The sequence below is a fragment of the Mytilus galloprovincialis genome, chromosome 13, assembly GCF_965363235.1.
Source record: "Mytilus galloprovincialis chromosome 13, xbMytGall1.hap1.1, whole genome shotgun sequence".
NCBI lineage: Eukaryota > Metazoa > Mollusca > Bivalvia > Mytilida > Mytilidae > Mytilus > Mytilus galloprovincialis.
Window position 1 is genome coordinate 41660236 of NC_134850.1, and position 22282 is coordinate 41682517.

The 22282-nt window shown below is 31.2% G+C and overlaps 2 protein-coding genes across 2 annotated transcripts in view; both read right to left on the minus strand.

Annotated features, from left to right (window-relative positions):
• Positions 1-56: 56 nt before the first annotated feature.
• On the minus strand, positions 57-3443 carry LOC143056309 (uncharacterized). The gene is made up of 5 exons (XM_076229394.1): positions 3286-3443; positions 2874-3041; positions 1905-2120; positions 1084-1126; positions 57-247 (listed from the first exon to the last, which is right to left on the minus strand). Exons 1-5 carry the CDS (start codon positions 3401-3403, stop codon positions 124-126), a joined length of 669 nt encoding a protein of 222 aa, XP_076085509.1. The 5' UTR covers positions 3404-3443; the 3' UTR covers positions 57-123.
• Positions 3444-3945: 502 nt separating this feature from the next.
• Positions 3946-22282, minus strand: part of LOC143057536 (uncharacterized) — a 40270-nt gene continuing 21933 nt past the window's right edge. The window contains exons 22-46 of the mRNA XM_076230847.1: positions 22172-22214; positions 21706-21875; positions 20493-20666; positions 19919-20134; positions 19588-19630; positions 19047-19210; positions 18241-18396; positions 17335-17544; positions 15612-15654; positions 15160-15323; positions 13388-13561; positions 11955-12164; positions 11673-11715; positions 11087-11250; positions 10507-10674; positions 9976-10185; positions 9042-9084; positions 8484-8656; positions 7553-7717; positions 6754-6963; positions 6329-6371; positions 5432-5595; positions 4994-5176; positions 4292-4510; positions 3946-3992 (exon numbers count right to left, since the gene is read on the minus strand). Of these exons, the coding sequence (XP_076086962.1) occupies positions 3946-3992; positions 4292-4510; positions 4994-5176; positions 5432-5595; positions 6329-6371; positions 6754-6963; positions 7553-7717; positions 8484-8656; positions 9042-9084; positions 9976-10185; positions 10507-10674; positions 11087-11250; positions 11673-11715; positions 11955-12164; positions 13388-13561; positions 15160-15323; positions 15612-15654; positions 17335-17544; positions 18241-18396; positions 19047-19210; positions 19588-19630; positions 19919-20134; positions 20493-20666; positions 21706-21875; positions 22172-22214 (3599 nt within the window). The remainder of the gene's footprint in view (positions 3993-4291; positions 4511-4993; positions 5177-5431; positions 5596-6328; positions 6372-6753; positions 6964-7552; positions 7718-8483; positions 8657-9041; positions 9085-9975; positions 10186-10506; positions 10675-11086; positions 11251-11672; positions 11716-11954; positions 12165-13387; positions 13562-15159; positions 15324-15611; positions 15655-17334; positions 17545-18240; positions 18397-19046; positions 19211-19587; positions 19631-19918; positions 20135-20492; positions 20667-21705; positions 21876-22171; positions 22215-22282) is intronic.

Genomic DNA, 22282 nt, shown 5'->3' on the forward strand with positions numbered 1-22282 from the left:
TAAGTTAGTTAGGATGGTAACTTGTAAAGCCCAGGAACTGTTAGCTTCATAACAAGCCATCAGGTCCATGTTCACTAAGTACTTATTACTTGTCACAAGATTGTTCACTGTAAACCTACAATATTATGTACATAAGATAGTTAGGATGGTTTCTTGTAAAGCACAGGCACTGTTAGCTTCATAACAAGCCAGTAGGTCCATGTTCACTAAGTACTTATTACTTGTCACAAGATTGTTCACTGTAAACCTACAATAACATGTACATAAGTTAGTTAGGATGGTTTCTTGTAAAGCACAGGCACTGCTAGCTTCATAACAAGCCATCAGGTCCATGTTCACTAAGTACTTATAATTATTACTTGTCACAAGATTGTTCACTTTAAACCTACAATAACATGCATAATCTTATAGACACAAACTCTTACAACTTTACACTATGTACTTATTACAAGATTGTTCACAGTAAACCTACAATATCATGTATATAGAGAATATCATATGGCTTTTTCAATATCGCATCCGTATCAACCCGAGACACCAATATAATCCAAAGAGCTCTGCTCGAGGGATTATATTGGTTGAGGGTTGACACGGTGTGTGATATTGAAAAAGCCATATCATATACACTTTATTATATACATATACCTCAAGTAGATGTTTTTTTATGTGACATGACGTCATACAGATAAGGAGGTTTGAAATGACGTCATACAGATTATAGGTTTGACATGACGTCATACAGATTAGGGATTTGATCAAGACTTTGCAACAGTGATTGTAATCGATGACATGACGTCATACAAATTAAAGGTGTGAAAAAGCTTTTGCAACCGTGCTGATATCGATATCATCACGGGTGGCTGATACAGCACGCTTGCCAATGATTGTATTACACATACAATTTATCTGTATTTACTACTAAGTATATAATAAAGTTTTATACACAAACTCTTACAAGTGTTCACTAGTTTTGTTGAAATATTTAAAGTTTTGTGAGTGTAGTTTTTGCAATGTTAAGAAATAACACAATACAGTACATGTAGTTCTAAATTTTATAATCGACACATTAGTTATCTATCTTACCTCAGGCCATAAACTCCATTTAACTTGTACATTTCCTCTGTTCCTAAAATATCAATTCATTATTTTTTTATATTATTTACTATTAACAGAATAAGTAAAATAATACATTCCAAAAAGTTAGTAGATTCTCATTATTCATTTCAAAGTCTTATCAATATTTTGGCCCTGCATTTACTTCAGGGGACCAAGCATATAACTGAACTAACCCTTGTTTTAAGCCTACCCTTACCCATACCTAGCCCAAACACGAACCTTAATCTTTAATCATAACCCTAACCTTAAGGTGGTACCCAACACTTTCACTAAAATTAATTTGGCTCGTTTAATTTTCATAAAATTTTGTCAAAATAAATGAACAAAAATATAAAAAATTAAAAAATTTTGAACCAACCGTTTTGTCAGAAAAATTACACTGGTTATATAGCAATTTGACAACCACCAATTTTGATCATTGAGAAGCTTAATATTCCTTTTATAACACAATGTAATTAAAACGTTTAGCCGACTTTACAGAGTTATCTCCCTGTAGTGTTAGGTACCACCTTAAACAAACCTTATTCTTTATCTTGCGAGGTTTTTATTAATGCGAATAATGCCAATGGGTGAGTATCGCAATAATATGAACTCGCAATCTGATATTTGATAAATTTATCTGTATGCAGGTTTTTCTGAAACCACAATAATTAATCTCACATTTTGGTTCATTCTTTTTTTTTTCAAATTTCCCTTAAGAATTTTTTTTTTTCATTATCTGCCTTTAAATTCACCATCACATATCTTTCTTTTTTTTAAGGCTTTCTTAAAAATCTTAGAATAATTACCCCAGACATAGCCAACCAATGATATAGTTCTTGTCATTCTCTCAAGCGTAACAATCAGCTCTCCTTTACATGCATCTATCTGAACACTGGCCTCAATACTTCTACCTAATTCTGTTTCCTCAAAACAACATGTAAACTTTTCACAGGTGTTATCAATGTTACATGAAACTGTATTAGCGAGTGCTGGCAAGCTACTTGTAGGAACAATAGAACAAGCTAAAAAATAAAAGTTATATATAAAATGTGCTGCCTTCATAATTGGCAAGTGATTTTTTGTAAATTCAAGACATTACAATTAAAGGAATAACGCAATCAGTTTTATGTAAATGTTTTACTACAATTTAATTTTTATTGAGTATAAGATGTTACATGTACATCAAATTAAAGATTAACATAAAGGTTCAAAGAAAATTTGCTTTCATAAATAGTTGCTTTCCTCCATGACTTTTTGTCGATGATGGATGGTAGTCTTATTGGCAGTCATACCACATCTCCTTATTTTTAAATTGCTGATTAAGCAGCCTGATATCTAAAAGAAAATTTGTGAACAATGACAAATTCATTTTTTAATATTGCAACTGTATAGATATTGCAAAGTCCATATTTCAATGCATTATGATCCTCAAAATTATTTGCAGCTAAATGAAATAGCAAAAGAATTTATTGTTTCATTGAAATATGGCCTTTTTGTTTAGGATTGTAGATACAAGGTGTCTACTTGATTCAAGTTGTCTAACCCTTTTGTAGATAAGACAAGGTCCATGTTTTGCTATTGGAAGGCAAAATATCATTTCTATCAGAAAGAAAAATAAAGATGAACAATGCCATTAGATGCTTAAGATTCAGCAAAAGTTTCATTTAAATCAAGTCTAGTGAATAACATAGTTGAAAAATCAACTTATCACTCTGTCTTACGAGACAAGAGGTCAGCATATTATTCCACCACCCTATAAATTTGTTTTCACTAACCTGTGGTCCATCCATTGGTGCCAGAAGAATACAAGTTACCGCTTCGATCACATGGTGTGGCTAATAGGTAAAACGATACAAAGGCTTCATCCAAAAACCGAGAGGCATCATAGCTTTTCAAGTTTCCGGAGATTTTATTATCAGCCTTAAACTGGGTTAAAGAAAGGTCTGAAAAAAGAAAACATACCATAATGACATTCTTTCAAATTGCATCAACATATTTTATATGTATATGTGCATTTCTTTGATGATCATGCACTGATCCATTATTACAGTAAAAATAAAGAACAAGAATAAAAGACCTATTCTCTTGAAATAAGTTTAAAATTACATATTTTATGTGGTATTTGATTGGTGTTTCCATTGAAGGATAAAATATGTATTCTATGTAAAAATATAATAATTGACTTACTCTGATGAACAAATCCTGCATCCCATGTGCATTGTTTTTTGGGCAGAAGGACATTTTGTGCTATCACATAATCTTGCTCACAAGCCAGGGCACTCTCGGTACATACAGCAACATTCATATCTATTAGGTAGGCATTTTCTGACTCAATATCATACACAGTAAACCTATAACACAGAAATTGAATTTATTGAAATCAAATAAAGAGCAAAAAGTATATAACTACTAAATGTACAGAAATACAAATACTTTTTATAGGCACAATCCTTATTTCCTTCTTTTAAAAATATGGTCTTTTGAAAATTCCCAATGTAATGCATGTCATGTATGTGGACTAGTTTTGAATTGTACTAATGTACAATTTTATTCAATATTGTTTTCCAAAAGATAAATATCTTAAAGGTCCCTTCACAACATTTGCAGTCACAAACATTAGAACTACATTTTGAAAATCAAACCACGAAACTTCTTTTGAGCCCTGAAACATGCAACTACATTTCTGAACCACAACCAGTGTAAATTTAAACAAGTTCTTAAAAACAAAGAAGACTATTAAGACTGAAAAATCTTAAGAGATGACAGCTTATGATAGAATAAACACAACAGAAAAAAATGGAAATCTGGAGTTTCAAGTTTCTCAGAGCATTTTTTTTTTCATATGACTTACTCTGTTTTGACTATTCCTCCCAAGGAGAAGTTCCTCTGTTCACCTAAAATAGATATTGAAAACAAAATATGACATTAATTACTCAAATGTCAACAACAAGTTACAAATACGTTATTTTTCTGTTCATAAAAGTCACGAAAATAAGTTGGTAGACTGAACTAGACAAAGCAAAAAAATATATGTTAATGACTAATAATATTTGTCTAATTTGCATAATATATAACAACCAATATATCAGTATTTCTTAGAAATGACTTATTATTGCTTGCTGTAAGTGCAGTGGCAATATTTCATGCATATACAGGATAATATTTCAAAAAGAAATTAGCAACAACAACTTACCAAATGTATAGTCTGCCATGGCCAGCTTGTACTGGAAGTTTTCAATTCCAACATTGATGACAAAATCACATGGATCTAATTTGACAACCACGTGGAAAGGTCTTTGAAGCTTCACAGAGTCAACACAACACTCGACTTCCGTACAACTTGATGTCACATGACATGTTATATCAGTGTAGCTGCTAGATAGGTCTTGTATGGTGGTATTCATGCTACATTCTAAATGATAAAAACACAATTGTTTTAATCTTGAACATCATATTGAGCTAAACTTTTCAGATATCTAATTTAAAACATTAATATAAAAATCAGCAAAGATTTTTTTCTAATTCCTTACTGTTGAATTACAAGTATGGATTGTAAAATCATAAATCAATATCATCTTTTTATTAGTTCAATAATAGAAAGGGTGAACATAAGATATATTCAAACTAATATGTGAATTTTGCTACCCGGTACTTATATTTTAGCACATGTACAGGAATCACATTGAATGATCTAGAAATATTGATCTTTATTTCAATTTTCAAATTAATACAATGAAATACAAACATAAATATCTTATCTGTACACTTATTATACTTTCATTATTTTTCTTCAGAAATGCTTTTTTTAAATGAGAATGTACATTAAAAAATTAACAGTACAGGACTTTAATATCTTTTGATTGGACTACAAATTTGTTTTACTTATAATGCTTACCATCAATCCATCCACCAGCAACAGATGAGTTAAACTTGGCACTGCTTCTACTACACTGAGACTGACTATCTTGTAAATAAGGAGATAGACCAGTTTGTTCATACAACAAAAATTCTGCCCAAATTGGTAATGGGTCACCTATGGTCAATCCTTGATCTCCTTGCCATGTCTCGAAAGAGAAATCTGTAAAGAAATGAAATGGCACATTGCAAAAAAAAAAGTAAACTTTTAGCAATAAGAAATTGTCATTAGCCAATTAATGGTATAGCTTTACAATACTAAATTGAAAAACTCCCTATATTCCACGTTAAAAATTTACCAAAAACTTTGTAGGATCATGAGATACTTAAATTTGATTGACATGATTTGGCATGGGGATATTTTATAAAGGTTTTCAATTATAATATTTTGATACTCTAATCTGAAAACTTGACCTACTTGGAATATGGTAGTCAGTTTTCCATTCACACAGATCTTTAGGTAATCTGGTATTGTCAAATACTGTAGTGACCATATAACATGGCTGTCCATCCTCGTAACAGTATGATATATTCATACTGACCAAGTACATACTCTCTCCTGGTATATCTTCTATTATGTAGCTAGAAAATATATAATGAGATGTCAAGAATTTATGCTTATGATTAAGAGTTTGTAGGCAAAGGTTACATTGAATGATAACTGATGGTCATGCTTTATTTATTCTATAATATGAATCTATTATAAGAATCGGGAAAAGTGAAGTTGTTGAACACACAAAAGAAAAAGAAAATTATTTACAGAAACACAACAAAACATACTTTAAATATAGTAGTGAACAAGAATGTGTCCATAGTACACAGATGCCCCACTCGCATTATCATTTTCTATGTTCATTAGACCGTTAAATTGGGGTCAAAACTCTAATTTGGCAATTAAATTAGAAAGATCATATCATATGGAACATGTGTACTAAGTTTCAAGTTGATTGGGCTTCAACTTCATCAAAAACTACCTTGACCAAAAACTTTAACCTGAAACTCGCACTTTCATTTTCTATGTTCAGTGAACCGTGACATTGGGGTCAAAAGTTTAATTTGGCTTTAAAATTAGAAAGATCATATCATAAGGAACATGTGTACTAAGTTTCAAGTTGATTGGACTTCAACTTCATCAAAAACTACCTTGACCAAAAACTTTAACCTGAAGCGGGACAGACGGACCAACGAACGGACGAATGAACGAACGGACAGACGGACGGACGGACGGACGCACAGACCAGAAAACATAATGCCCCTCTACTATCGTAGGTGGGGCATAAAAACAAATATCTCCATAACTTAACACAACACTCACTCAATCATAACTGATCCAACAAGAGCAAACTGTTTCTTTGTTCCTAAAAACAAACAGATGTCACTGATTTAGTAGTAGTCAACTGCAATACATCTAACAAGATTTACTGCAGTAACTTACAGAAGTTAGAGCTGAAATGTCTGATTTGAAGCTTGTTATCCTTAGCAGGGAACTTGTTTATGATAAAGTTAAAAACAAATATGACAGTAAAGGAAGTTTATTTTACATGATTTATTTTTCACTATCAATTCTATTGAAAAAAATATACATGTATAATATGAAATAAACAATTCAATTTCAAATTTGATAAAAATGTTTAAATGTTAGTAAATTTTGGAACAATTTCACTTATTTTATTAAGCAGACCACTAAACTATATAATAAGTGACTTCTTATTCTTATCAAAATAACAATTTGTTACCTACCCTCCATGTAATCAATAAGAGATACATTTCTACTGAAACGTTCAATTCCAAGATACAGTACTTGTTTACAGGGGTCAATATGAAGGTATGTCCTGAATGACCTTGAGAGGAAGTCGATTTCAGTACAACATTCCACTGCAGTACAAGCTGAGGTCAGGTGACATTTTGTGGAATCGGTGATGTTGGGTAAACTGACAGTCTTTGTACAACCTGCAAAATATTTGCATATTAAATATCTAGTGTCCTACTCATTAGGTCTAAATATTTTTGCAAGCTACAAGGAAAGATGTTTATTTCATCCTGAATCCAAGAATCACGTACACAGCTATATATATTTCATAGTACCGTTAACTGTGGAAACTCAGTTGAAGAGTCATAGCATCTTGTCATTATGCCAAACAATCTCTATGATAATTCAAAGATTTTAATCTTTTTTTCAAGTTTGCTGTAATATAATCCACTTACTCTTAAATTAAGTAGTTAGATATGTCAATGAGTTTCAGTAAAATAAAAAAAAATAAAAACATTAAAAAAATATTTCCACACTACTTTAACTCTTCATATTTTCCTGATCTTAAGAACTTTGTCTTATTTTACTTTCATGATCTCAACCCATATAGAGTTATACTAAACAAACCCCTTACCCATACATAACCCTAACACTAGCCTTATCCTTAACCTAAACCAAACTGTAACATAACCCAAATTACAGATACCCCTTAAGTTTAAGAAAGATGATCTTTTTTAAAATTAACAATTTTATCAATATAAAAAAAATAATTTAAATTCAAACCCTCACCAAGATTCCATCCATTTGTATATTGTTGACTTGTCTGTCCACATTGATCTGTCTGTAAATAAGCAGCAATGTGAAGGTCATCCAGGAATGATGATGCTGCCCAGTCAGGCAGAACTTGTCCGTCTGGTATTCCATTGTCAGCATACCACTGGGTCTTAGAGAAACCTGCAAAAATATTTAAAAAAAAAAACATATCATAAAAACTGATAACATATACTTAAAAGATTGGCAATTCTGTATAAAAAAATGGTTAAAGATCTTGTGACCCTCACTGTTGTAACTTAAAGTAAACTAAAATAAAGTCTTTATCTGATTCCTAAGGGAGTTGCTCACTTAACTTACACAATCCATATATGCTATCACTGACTGTAAACATTAGCAGCAAATATCATAACTTTAAAAGTCTTATTTATATAAAATACTGAAAACTAGACAAAGTGATGCCCCCCCGCACTCCACTCTGAAGTAACTGTTTTATAACAAGTTCAATATGTAGGACATTCCTTGAGATATTATGGTGTCTGGGAGACACAAATAATGCCCCGCAGATGCAAATTGTTATTTTAAAATACACAAAGTTGAGCATGGGAGCACATAGGTATATGGTTCAATGTATGAGGAGTTATAAATCTGGAAACACTATGCACCTCTTCTGCAAGTATATACTCCTAAAATGACAAAGTTTAACTATCTCTCAAAAGGATAAATATTAATAAAAATCAAAACCCTGACCACATGCATACCTTCAATAAATGTACAAACAGCCAGCAAAGTGAAAACTTCCTAGCATTCAAATGTAGTCTTACAGAGAGACGGACAGACAGACAGGGGTAAAACAATATCCCCCCCAACTTTTAGTTGCTGGGGCATTGCTTGGGCATAAAAACAAGACAAAAGATAACCAGAATAGTTGTAAATGGTGCATCCATACCTGAGGTTTTGAATCCTTGATCATAGCTACATACACTTTTGGGTAACTTGGTGTTCTCAAAGATTGTAAAGGTGTTCTCAAGTGTACAGATAATACCCGATGACTCATAGCAAAAATAGGCAACTACATTTAACAGATAATAATGCTCTGTGTGAAGATCTTCAATGTTATATCTGAAATACAAGTTTAAAGCATGGAATAGAAAAACTAAAAAGAGCTCAACAACTATAGTCATCTCTGATTCATCTTAAGTAAGTAACGTGCATTATTTTGTCATTCTTAATATTTCTCTGTAGTTGAAAAAGCAATAATTTTGCAACTTGTGTAGTTCTATGAGAATGTATTTAATTTAATTTGATTTATTTCTTTTTTCAATCTCACCAAATTTGCATCTATCTTCCAGACTAACATTTTTAATTTGATAATGCCCATATTTAGTACAAGGTTTTTTCTGACCTGATTTTTATAGTAAGTTCTATGTACTTTTTGTTATTCAGCAAAGCATTGGTTAACTGTTTATTTTCCCTCTAAATTACATTCAAAATATGACACACTTACTTGAGACGGACAATTCCTTGTAAATTGTAGTAATGATCCTCCCCTGCAAATAGAAAAAAAAGTTAATCTGACAGTGTCCAGAAATTTTCAAAAAATTCTATGGGATATTTACATTAGTAAAAAAGACAATTTCATAATCTTATACATATTTTGAATTATCTACTATTTCAAATGTAACTTACAATATTCCAATGTAACTTACCATATTTAAATGTAACTTACCATATTCAAATGTAACTTACCATATTCAACAAGAATGTGTCCCCAGTACACGAATCCCCACTCGCACTATCATTTTCTATGTTCAGTGGACCGTGAAATTGGGGTAAACCCCCTAATTTGGCATTAAAATTAAAAAGATCATATCATAGGGAACATGTATACTAAGTTTGAAGTCGATTGGACTTCAACTTCATCAAAAACTACCTTGACCAAAAACTTTAACCTGAAGCGGGACAGACGGACGGACGAACAAACGGACGGACGGACGGACGAACGAACGGACGCACAGACCAGAAAACATAATGCCCCTATCGTAGGTGGGGCATAAAAATAACTTACCATATTCAAATGTAACTTACAATGTTCAAATGTAACTTACCATATACAAATGTAACTTACTATATTCAAATGTAACTTACCATATTCAAATGTAACTTTACATATTTCAATGTAACTTACAAATGTGACTTACCATATTCAAATGTAAGTTACCATATTCAAATGTAACCTATCATATTCAAATGTAACTTACACTTACAATATTCAAATGAAATTTAAAAATTCCAATGTAACTTACAATATTCCAATGTAACTTACCATATACCAATGTAACTTACAAATGTGACTTACCATATTCAAATGTAACTTACCATATTCAAATGTCACTTACCATATTCCAATGTAAAACTAACCATATTCAAATGTAACTTACCAAATTCAAAATCACTGAGTGTTCTGTTGTATCTTGCTCTCTCTATACTGATACTGAGCCTGTTTGAACAGGGATCCAGTAGAAGGGAGAATTCAATTGACCTCTGAATAAAATCATTCTCTATACATCCTTGCACACCTGTACACATGGTAGTTATGTGGCCACTAACTTTGTCTGATAAAGTTGGTAATGTCAGGTTAGCAGCACAATCTGAAAAAAGAAAAGAATGCATAAAAGACCTAATTGCTATTTTGATATCTGCAACACTCCACCGGGGAAAATTGCAACATTTAAACATTTGATATCATATAACAACAAATTTAGCTAATTAACACATTTAAAATGGTTGGGTATAATTATATGTTTATTGCAACTTTTTAAAACAGTAATAACTTATTGCAAAAATAAGACAAAATGGGTTTAGGTTCTACTACAAATCTCCCATTGAAAATTTTTCTGCAGAGGGAGATCTGAAATTTTAAGGTTTCAACAGCTGGCAGCTATCAAATAAGATTAGCATTTGTTTTATACCTTGTGTCCATGATCCATTGTTATACAGGGCACCAGTTCGGTTACACATTTCATCCTGCATGAATGGTGCCAGGTTTGTATCTTCCATAAACTGTAGTAACAAGTTTGGTGTCAAAGGATCAGAAGGTCCATGGTTTCTGTTTATCAAATATGTGTACAGCGAAAAACCTGAAATATTAAAAAAAAATGCTTTTCATGCATTATCATAATTCTCTGTATTAATAGTGACATAAACAAAAGCTAAGTTTAGTTTTCTTTTGAGCATTGCTGTATAAAGATAAAGAGACTAGCCATACATTGTCTTGGATATAAATTGAATTTGTACTTGGTACAAATCTGGAAAGAAAGGCTTGGCAAGCCTCACATTTCTACCTGTTTCTAAGCCTTAAACACATAAATTTTATATTTTAAGACAATGTATGATAATTCCATATATTTTTTTCATATTTTAAAAAGTAAAAAAATTAAAGTGAAATAAAACAAAGTACATATTAATTCATCAAATATTTCATAAAATTAATTTTTTTTTATTAATCAATATTCATCTAATCTTGTTGATATGCGTAATATAAATACTAACCAGATATATGGAAATCAGAGCTCCAATCACATTGTTTCTTAGATAGAAGGACCTTGTCCATTAGTATGTTGGCTGCTTTAACGGGTCCAGCGGATTCATAGGATAATGTCAGATTCATAGAAACTAAGAACTGTCTGGACTCATATAGATTCTCTATTACAAAGCTGTAAAAAAATCAATGTTTCCTTGTACTTTACATTGTTTTTGTCTATTGGAACAGTACCATGAAAGAAGTACTTATTCCAAAGAATTTTGTTTTGTCGGGTTGCTTTCTCATAGATATTTACCTCACTCATATGGAGTATTTAAAACTGTTAAAAATTCTACTTTAATAAAACATATAAACAAACTATACAGTTATAATAAATTAAGAGGTTATTGTGGTCATTATAGTTCCCTATCTCTGACCACTAAATGGGAATTTTTATGTGATTACACAAAGGTATTAAGGAAAGTGTAATAAAGCTACAAAAAAATATTTTTTTGAAATAACATTTAAATCCAAGCATTGCAATCATAACACATAAAGGTCATAATAAAGAAATATAACTTTTTATCCTTTGATTTAAATGATTGGAATACTCACTCCATCGTCAACAAACCAAACAGGTCCATACTTTGTAAAACTCCTGTAAATTGAGGAAGACATTGTTAGTTCGTCTCAGCTATATATGAAAGAACTGATATTCACATCAGTAAATATTGGGAATATCAGAAAAAAATTGATTTTTAAATGAATAAAGCTGAAATTACATGTATATTGCAAGAAAAAACAAAGAAACGAGAAAGAATAAGTCCATGAACAAAATTTAATTCCACATTATTGAAATCTTAAAATTAATCTTAAATACCCCTAACTAGAACTTACCCCACTGGTAGTCATGGAAGGGAACTTTGAACTCCAGTTTTTCAATCCTGACAGACAGTTCAAAGTTACAGGAGTCAATTTCAAGCTCTGTTTCCATTGGTGTACCCAGCAGATCAACTTCATGACAACACCTGACAAAGCTACAAGTGGGCGGTATGTAACACTTCAGTGTACTTGATGGTAAGTTCTCCAAGTTAGAAGCTGAGCATTCTGTAATGAAGATTGTTTATATGTCATTCAATTTTATATATTTAACTTCATGACAACACCTGACAAAGCTACAAGTGGGAGGAATGTAACACTTCATTGTACTGGATGGTAAGTTCTCCAAGTTAGAAGCTGAGCATTCTGTAATGAAGATTGTTTATATGTCATTCAATTTTATATATTTAACTTCATGACAACACCTGACAAAGCTACAAGTGGGAGGAATGTAACACTTCAGTGTACTGGATGGTAAGTTCTCCAAGTTAGAAGCTGAACATTCTGTAATGAAGATTGTTTATATGTCATTCAATTTTATATATTTAACTTCATGACAACACCTGACAAAGCTACAAGTGGGAGGAATGTAACACTTCATTGTACTGGATGGTAAGTTCTCCAAGTTAGAGGCTGAGCATTCTGTAATGAAGATTGTTTATATGTCATTCAATTTTATATATTTAACTTCATGACAACACCTGACAAAGCTACAAGTGGGAGGTATGTAACACTTCAGTGTACTGGATGGTAAGTTCTTCAAGTTAGAAGCTGAGCATTCTGTAATGAAGATTGTTTATATGTCATTCAATTTTATATATTTAACTTCATGACAACACCTGACAAAGCTACAAGTGGGAGGAATGTAACACTTCATTGTACTGGATGGTAAGTTCTCCAAGTTAGAAGCTGAACATTCTGTAATGTAGATTGTTTATATGTCATTGACTCTTTATTTATATCAAACTTTAACCATTCAAGCCAATCTACTGTTATCAAGCAGAATAGAATTCTCATCAGACAACAATACAATCTTTAAGTTGACCTTTTTCTGAGTCGACAGAAATAATGTACAGCTATTCTAAGTACATTTGCAATAAAAAAAACAAAAAAAAACCATCTTTAATAATTGCAAACTTTAACATTATTGCTGACATTAATACCTAAAGTCACACGTCTGTCATGTATTGCTGTCGAGACAAAAACACTTACTGTAAACCAACTTATTTTCGCGGATACTTTATTTCGCGTTTATTCCGTTCTAGCCCAATTCGCGGCGATTTAATTTCGCGATTTTCACATCTTCTTGTCGTAATTAAACAAGGAAAGATCCAAGTTTCAAATTTTCGCGATGATTTATATTCGCGTTATTTTTCTTCTCGCGTAAGTCGCGAACATAAATCGCTCGCGAAAATTAGTTGGTTTACAGTAATTTTATGTGTAAAACCTACCATCCTTCCATCCATTAATAGCTCCTGTGTATGGTGAATTGTATCCCTGACACGGTGTATCTGCCTGGTAAGGTCCCACGTATAGAGCCTCTGTCAGTCTGGCTGTGTCTACAGGGAACAGCTGGGCATTAGATGTAATGTTCATGTCATTTCTCCACCCAGACTCAGAGAAATCTGTAAAAAAAACGTAAAATTTGTTTCCAATTTTTTGGGTCATATTTCTCATTTCAAACATTCACACTAGATTGTTGCATTACCAAATTTTCAAGTTTCCCTCTTTTTCAAAAATATTATCATATCTTGACATCTACTGTCATACCTGTATATAAAGATCACTATCAGGACCAGAGAAAAATGACCTCAGAAGAGAGATGACCTTTGAATTAAGGTTCCAAATACAAATGTATTACTACAGCTAGACAATAAGAGGATGACCAGACAAGGCAGGTTTTCACTTACTTTAAATTCAGAAATTATTGCAAGGTTTTTATAATTGCAAATAATGTGACTGGATGATAACAGCAATATAGAGAACATGCATTCTCTTTTTGATACGTAAATAAGAGTATGCAGATTTGCCTGAAATCGCAATAATAAATGCACGCAATAATTTCTGATTTTACAGTATTAAAGGTGACCTTTATAGCTAGTTTGACTGTATTTATATCTATTCCTTTTGACCAGCATAAAAACTAATTAAAAGTAGGCTGATAGCTTTAAATTTTAAATTATAAAGCTACATGTACATTTCTGTAGCAATATTTTTCAAAATTAAACACATTATTTTGGAACTATTTTTTGGCACTAGATATACCAGAAAATTATACTTATGGGTATTTACAAACTCTAAAAACATTTGTCAAGCCTTTTCCTTTTGTAAAGCATGCATTAAAAACTTAAATAAAAATTCTTTTTAAGATTGAAAGCAAAGAGTTTTACATTGAATAGACACCTGTCTATTGTTGAAGACTGTATGTTAACCTTTTAATATCTTATGGTTTTGAGTGACATTAAGGTGCTGTTTCATTCGTCTAGACCTAATATACTAATAAATTGGCCAAAGACCAATTTCGACAGACCCTAGAAGTCATGGTATTGGTTAACATCTTACTTGGATCTCTGAAGCCTGTTTTCCACTGACATGGCTTTTTGATTGGATAAAGTCATCAATTTTCATGGCATCAATTCACAAATTATGCTATGTAAACATTTGCACAAGGGCAGACAACGTGTGAGAGATTTTTAATGTATGATTTGATGTTGTTTTCTGTCAGTTTCATTAGAATGGAGATAACAATATCGTATTTTAAGCTCCCACGGCTTTGATTGGTCATTTGATGGTCGTAAATACCTGTTTACTGGCTCAGCTGAGGTGTGGCCAGTAATCTTAATTTGCAAGAATCAAATGACCAATTGATGCTGTCTGAGCTCAAAATACAATACAATTATCTCCTTAATATTTCTTTTTGTAAAGCTGCATTTTATGTTTTCAGAAATTTTATAAAATTTTAAACATCAAAATAATATTTATACTACGACATTTTGGGTGGAAATGCAAGATGTTGATGTGTTTTTTTTGTGTCTTTATTCAAATTTCACATTCATTGACTTATTTTCAACATCTCATTGTATTCATATAAATCAGATAGAGACAATATCTGACAGATCCTAGATGACAGATGTTGGTTGATTAATGTCCAGTGGCAGATATTTTATGAATGTTCAGGAAGAGAACCAATCAGATCCTAGAAATCTGAGTAATATTAACTTACTTGGATCTCTGAAGCCTGTCTTCCACTGACAAGGCTTTTTATGCAGAACAGAACTATGGAAAATCATTGATTCTAATTCACATGGTGCAGATGACTCGTAGCAGATACTGATATTCATGTCAACAAGGTATTGGTAGTCGTTGGTCAGATCATATATCACATAACTGAAAAAAAGATTAAAAATACACATAATCTCATTGTAAAATATACATTTTTAATATCTTTACAAGAAAATTTGATAATACATGTAGTAAACAATCAATAAATAAATCTAAAAAAAAATTATTATTAAATTTTATACCCAATAAGAGATTTGATTTCAAAAATTACTTCTTTTACTAGTAACAGTTTTCTGTATTTTATAATAAACTTTTGCAAAAATCTGTTTATTTTTTAATAAAGGTCAGTCACTTTTGTTATAAAAAAATATTATTTTAATTTTAGATACTCACTCTACTCTAACAACATTTTCCATGTAAAACTGCTGTAAACTTCCTGTAATGGGTAAAAACATTATATTAGACTTTATGCATTGTTTACATAAGATAAATGAATTTTTACATTTTTTTTAACTGGAAACCCTTCAATTGTCTCCTTGCATTGTAGTAAAATATTTTAAAATTGAATAATATAATTTTCTAAAATCACTTTTCAACCCATTTTTTGAAGCTTATTGGTTTATTATCCAATTTACTCATGTCTACAATTTGCATGCATAACAATTTTTTAATTCAAAGTAAAGCAAACAATAATATATCTTACTAATATTACAAATATTAATTTCTTTTATTTACATAAATTTACAGATTGAGGTACAGTCGATTCCACTTAATTGCATACCGCTTAATAGCATAATTCGGTTAATTGCATACTTTTCTCCTGCACAAAACCATTTCCCATTCATCTAATGTTAAATTGTACGGTTATATGCATAGCCCCACAAGTGGCATTTCGGTTAATTGCATAGAAAATAATTGCCAGCTAGATATGCTTAGTTAAAACTGACGAGATTTTTGACCGGAAACAGCAATTTGTAAGTATATTTTTCTTGAATGCATCATAATTTTTGATATTATTTCACATTTACTTATGTGTTATTTGAATAAAGTTTTAAAACAGTTTCTTTCGTGTTTATATGATTATAAAAAAGCCTCGATGTGTACACAGGTAAAGTTTCCCATATTCTATTTTAAGCCTCGAGGTCATAAAAATGTCAATCAGCTGATTGTTGTAAAAACACAATCATTCTATGATCTTCTATCTCAAAAGGTGTTAATTATTGATTGCATTTCAAACATTGTTCATAGATTACATTTTGGGTGTATTTTAAAAACATTAACGCCTGCTAATTATCGATCATTATCCAATGTGCAATCTCGAAATTTGTCATGGGGTGATCTACATTTATGTTAAATATTACAGGGCATTTATATATGGTTGAAGAATTTCATACATCAATCTTTCACTTTTAATATTTTTTGAAAAGAACATTAACTAAAAATTATTATATTTTCTCACTTTCAACACTCGTGTACAGCAAATAACCCGTGTAGGGCCCCATTACCTGCTGCTTTGCATATATACGAAACTAACGAGGTTAAAGTAACAGTGTTACATCACTGTGCAATCAGTAAATACTGCATATTAAAGGCAGTTCATTACACATTTATTGTATCAAATGATTATAAACTGTGTAACATTGTTCAACAGTTTTTTTTAATCAAAGCGTAACAATATAATTTGTACATCCGGGTCATAGAAACAAATCTATTTTTAGAACAATTTTATTTTCGTATCTCAGGTAAAGGAAAAGTCGGTACATAAATTAAACTAAAACTAAATGTGTTCATAAACTTTATTGAAAGAATAAACAATGAAATAAAATGCATGACACTAGACAAATAACTTTTATTAGAATAAATAATCATTCATGTTGTAAGTGGATTATGGACGTTCATCTTTCTTCAGGATTTCCTTTACTGATCTGCACTATCGATGTTATTTAAATTGTCTCCGTATTTTGGCATTTCGGATATAAGCATACTCCGCTTTATTGCATATTTTCATCTGACAAATAGGCTATGCAAATAACCGGAATGTACTGTACTACATTACATATAATTTCATTTTCATTTTGGTTCTTTTTTCTCAATATTAATGCAAAAACTGACTTACCAAAACTGAAGTCAAACAAACTTCTGTTGTACTCCAGATAATCAATAGTTAGAGACAAACTTTGGTCACATGGGTTTAATAGAAGGTGTACATCAATGTTACGGTTCAGTTCCTCTGTGTACACACAACACTTGACATCAGTACAACTACTGGTAACTTGGCAGGTTACATTGTCATGGAGCATTGGCTTGTTGACAGTCAATGGGCAACCTGTAATTATATTTTCAAAACAGTGTTAATTTTATCTACCATTATTTAGAAGTCAGCAATGCAGTACTGTACAGTTGAGCATAACACAGAAAGTAACTGTTATAAAGTATAGCTTTCATAAAACTACTTAACATAAAACAATTTAAAGTAATAACAATTTTTTGAACAGCTTATCATCAATATAGAGGTATTTCCCCTTTTGGGTATTCAGCTGAATTGTCATGTATGACCCTAGACCTGTGTCGGAATAACCTTCAGATTTCATGCAACAATCACTTTTTCATTTTGACATCAAATATTTTGGATTGTGATGAAATATTTTCAGGGGAAGTTTCAATTTCTATGTCATTTGGACACTTTTGGAAAGTTGTCTCATTGGCAATCATACCACATCTTCTTATTTTTATATTGTGTGGTTTTAATAATGGCAGAAAAATTTGCATACAAGAGTAAATGTGCCTATTGAAAATAAGGACCTTGTAGCATTATTTTTTATTCTGAATCCCAGCACAATTATTTTGGTTCAATAATGTATGCAAAAATTGTATAAATCTATTTAAATTATATCAATGCTAATGAGTCAGCAAAAACTACTGGTTTGTTAACAGCTAGTATCAAATACATGGAGCATAAACACAATAAAACATCATTGAATCAAAATTTAAAATTGAAGTTCTTCATCCTAAGGTTACTTACCTCCTGATTGCCATCCTGGTGATGCAATGGTACACTGTGGTTCCTTCATATACTTGGCTATTTTCAGATCACTCATGAGGAGAGAAGCAGCATACTCTGGTAGAGAGTTTGATGAACTTAATCCTTTATTAGCCTTCCAGTCTAACAGTGAAAATCCTGGAAATATAATTTTCATATGAATTAAAGAAGATTTAGTCACTTATTGTGATGGGCATCATCAGAGAGCAGCCTTCAAAATAGAGCAAAACTCTCACCTTATTACAAGCTCCTAAAGTTAATGATTTATTTTATGTATTTGAAGGCCATTGGATAAATTAAATATCTTCTAATTCAAAAAATGAAATAACCCTCTAAAATTTAACATCAATAAATTAATCTTACCTGGAATAACAAACTTGCCAGTAAATTAAAAATTGTACATGTTAATAATTGCTTCCTATGTTAATAATGAACTACTTAAAAAAATATTCTCTTTAATCTAGCTTATTAACTGGAATGGCAAATTACCCAGTAGATGTACATGTAGGTTTGTCTATCTTGAGACTACTAGCTACTACTCTCTGTACAGTACAATCAGCATTGGCCTCTAAACATACACTCAGTGTTACTGTCAACAAGTAGGAACAAGACTATATATTATTATATTACCTGGAATAGCAAACTGTCCAGTAGATGTACATGTAGGTTTGTCTATCTTGAGACTACTAGCTACTACTCTCTGTACAGTACAATCAGCATTAGCCTCTAAACATACACTCAGTGTTACTGTCAACAAGTAGGAACACAACTATAGATTATTATATTACCTGGAATGGCAAACTGGCCAGTAGATGTACATGTAGGTTTGTCTATCTTGAGACTACTAGCTACTACTCTCTGTACAGTACAATCAGCATTAGCCTCTAAACATACACTCAGTGTTACTGACAACAAGTAGGAACCATCTATTGGTAATTCCTCTATCTGATAGCTGAAATGTACACAATACAATAATGTATCCTCACTTCATTAAAATTCTGCATTTTTTTCCAATTTTGCTTGAACAGTCCTGTGAATACTTTAAGAAAACCTGAAATTTACTGATATTACTTGGAAAGTGTTATTTTGACATTGTAAAGGAAACTTGTATATCATTACCTAAATAAAGTCTAAAAGGGACTAATACTCTCTTTTCCTTTCAATGAACGTTGTTGAATTTTATAATAGAATGAAATTCAAAGACTTTATTTCATCATTCTATTACTATTTGTGCCTTTTTTTGCAAAGTTTGCTATAGTTGAATCCTTTTTTGCAAATTTTAATATGATATAATTTTAAAATGATATTTTTACAAAAAGTAATGCTTACTCCATTTTGAAGACACCATTTATGTAAAACTTATCTTGTGTACCTAAAATATATCAAGAAACATCATTTATATATACAGGATATATCATTTGTTTACATAACTTAAAACATCAACTGCAATTATAAAAAGAATAATAGCATAGTTGATAAAAAAAAAATGATCTCTAAATATAGCTTGTTTGACAAAGATTGAATGAATGGAAAGTTTTATAATAATAAACACTACAAATTCTGCATTCTTTATTTTAACAGGCACTTTTTGATAATTTTATTTTATAATTATCCATTAATTCTGTTATAAACCAAAATACTTTTAAACATTTGAACTCACCAAACTTGTAAGTCAAGAGATTCTGTTCATATTCCAGACCTTCAATGGCGACAGTCAATTTGTATTTACAAGCATCAACAGATATTTTGTACAAGAATGACCTTCCAATGACAGAGGCATCTACACAACACTGGAACCCTGTACAATCTGGTAACGTATAACAGGTTGTCTCTGTTGGTTTAATATATTCCAGTGTCAAGGACTGGGTAGTACAACCTATAAACAAAATAAAGCAGAATTTACAATCCACAGTCTCACTGTATACATTTTCTGTTTCAGAATTCAATGAATTATGGGTAATTCTACGTTCATACCCAAAATATATTAGTTTCTGAAAATGGTAAATTGAATATTAAACTTATTATCTCCCTTTTTTCTCATTTTCATATTGATTATATATTTTTTTCTTTTTTTCTTTAACTATTTTAAGCCTATATTCATCTTTGCCATATTAAAGAACAAACAGGAAAACATAGAAAGGTTCTTTTATTTTACCTACATGTATTAAAAATAAATTGCATAAAGAAATATTTTCTACTTGCCTTAATATTTGATGAAATTATATTGCCCTTACCTTTCATCCATCCATCGTAAGTCGTACCAAATGGTGAAGTCAATCTGTTACATGACTGCTCCAGTAGATATTGTGAGACACTGGCTGTATTCAAAACCTGCTGTACAAAGTACCTAGGAAGTGTGGTCACTCCGACTAGATGGTAAGTCTGTCTCATTGCCTCCAAGGAGAATCCTAAAATAGTAACCATGGAATTTACTGCATACAAAAAGCTTATTTTATACTTCATTACAGAATGACATTAGTTAATTACTTCCAGGATCCTTGTTCTCTACCAATAATAAAGGGCTGTGAAGTGTGCAACATGATACCACAACAACATGTCAACCAGGAACCAAAAACCATGTGATCATAAAAATATGGAGTATGATTATCGTATTAATTAGAATTCACCCATTAAAAATATTGAATTTGGTGTTCCAAGCACAAATGTTGTACTCTGATTACTGAGTAAAGTTTTATGACCGTAAGCTTTGTAAAATGCAAATGTAAACATTCTATTAGGCTTCAAACAAATAAATGTACAGTGATGTAAGTAATCATGCTTTGCAGATGAACAACACTGATGTATCCATAACAAAAATTTGGGGGGACGGGGTATATTAATGATAGACACTAAGAATATAGTATATATACCAATACACATAATTAACAGCGCCTGGTGATGTTTTATAGCCTGACCGGTTTCGGTCCGAAAAGGACCTTCATCAGGTTCTGCCTCTGATGAAGGTCCTTTTCGGACCGAAACCTGTCAGGCTATAAAACATCACCAGGCGCTGTTAATTATGTGTATTGGTATATATACTATATTTTTATGCTTTTACATTTTTCTCACTGATACACATAGTTAATATGGCTTCTACTAACGAAAGTTCCATTTGGAGCTAATGTGTTTAGAGACTACTTATGTCAGTACACCTTTCCTATATTCCCTATATTAATGATAGACACTAAGAATATGATGTATATAAAATGAAACAAATAATACAAAATGTTTTCAGACAATTGAAAATGGAGGTACTATATTTTTGTAAATTTTGCTGGAAAATGACTAATTTCTCAAGTCTAGATAACAGTCTGAGCCATATCAGTTTAGATGTAAGAAAGATACCTTTTTTGCTGTTGATAAATTAAAAACATGATTGGCAACTTGCTAGATAACATGAGTACAAATGCATTGTGTACACTGTAAATCATATTTTCATCAACATACCTGTAACTACAAAGTCACTAGAGAAATCACAAGTTTTCTTGTGCAGTAAAGTGTTGACAAAAATGTTCACTGGTCCAACTTCACATGCTCCTCCTGATGACTCAAAACATACACTCAAGTTCATGTTTACTAAGTACATGTTCTCACTTGGTAAGTTGTTGATGGTAAAGCTATAAATGTTCAAAAAGTAAATAATACATTTGATATTCTTTAATAGAACAACACTTATTCCAATGATTTATATACAAAAAAAAATCAAATCTTTGTGAAATCTTTCAAAAGACCTAGAAAGTATTTAAGACTGACAAATTTAATGGATTATAAACATTTCAAATCTTTAATAAGAAGGGGAAAAATCAGGTTTTAAACATCATATCAGCAAGTTCAACTACTTGGTCTTTCACCAGGTATCTAATCAAATACATTGTGATATAACTACAACATGGGAATGAAAAGAACAACTTACTCTATTCTTACAACTCCTCTATACCAAACTTGCCACAAATCACCTGAAATTAAACAGGAAGAACATATCAAAACCGTGTCACAACAAAACACTTTTGGTACACCTTTTATA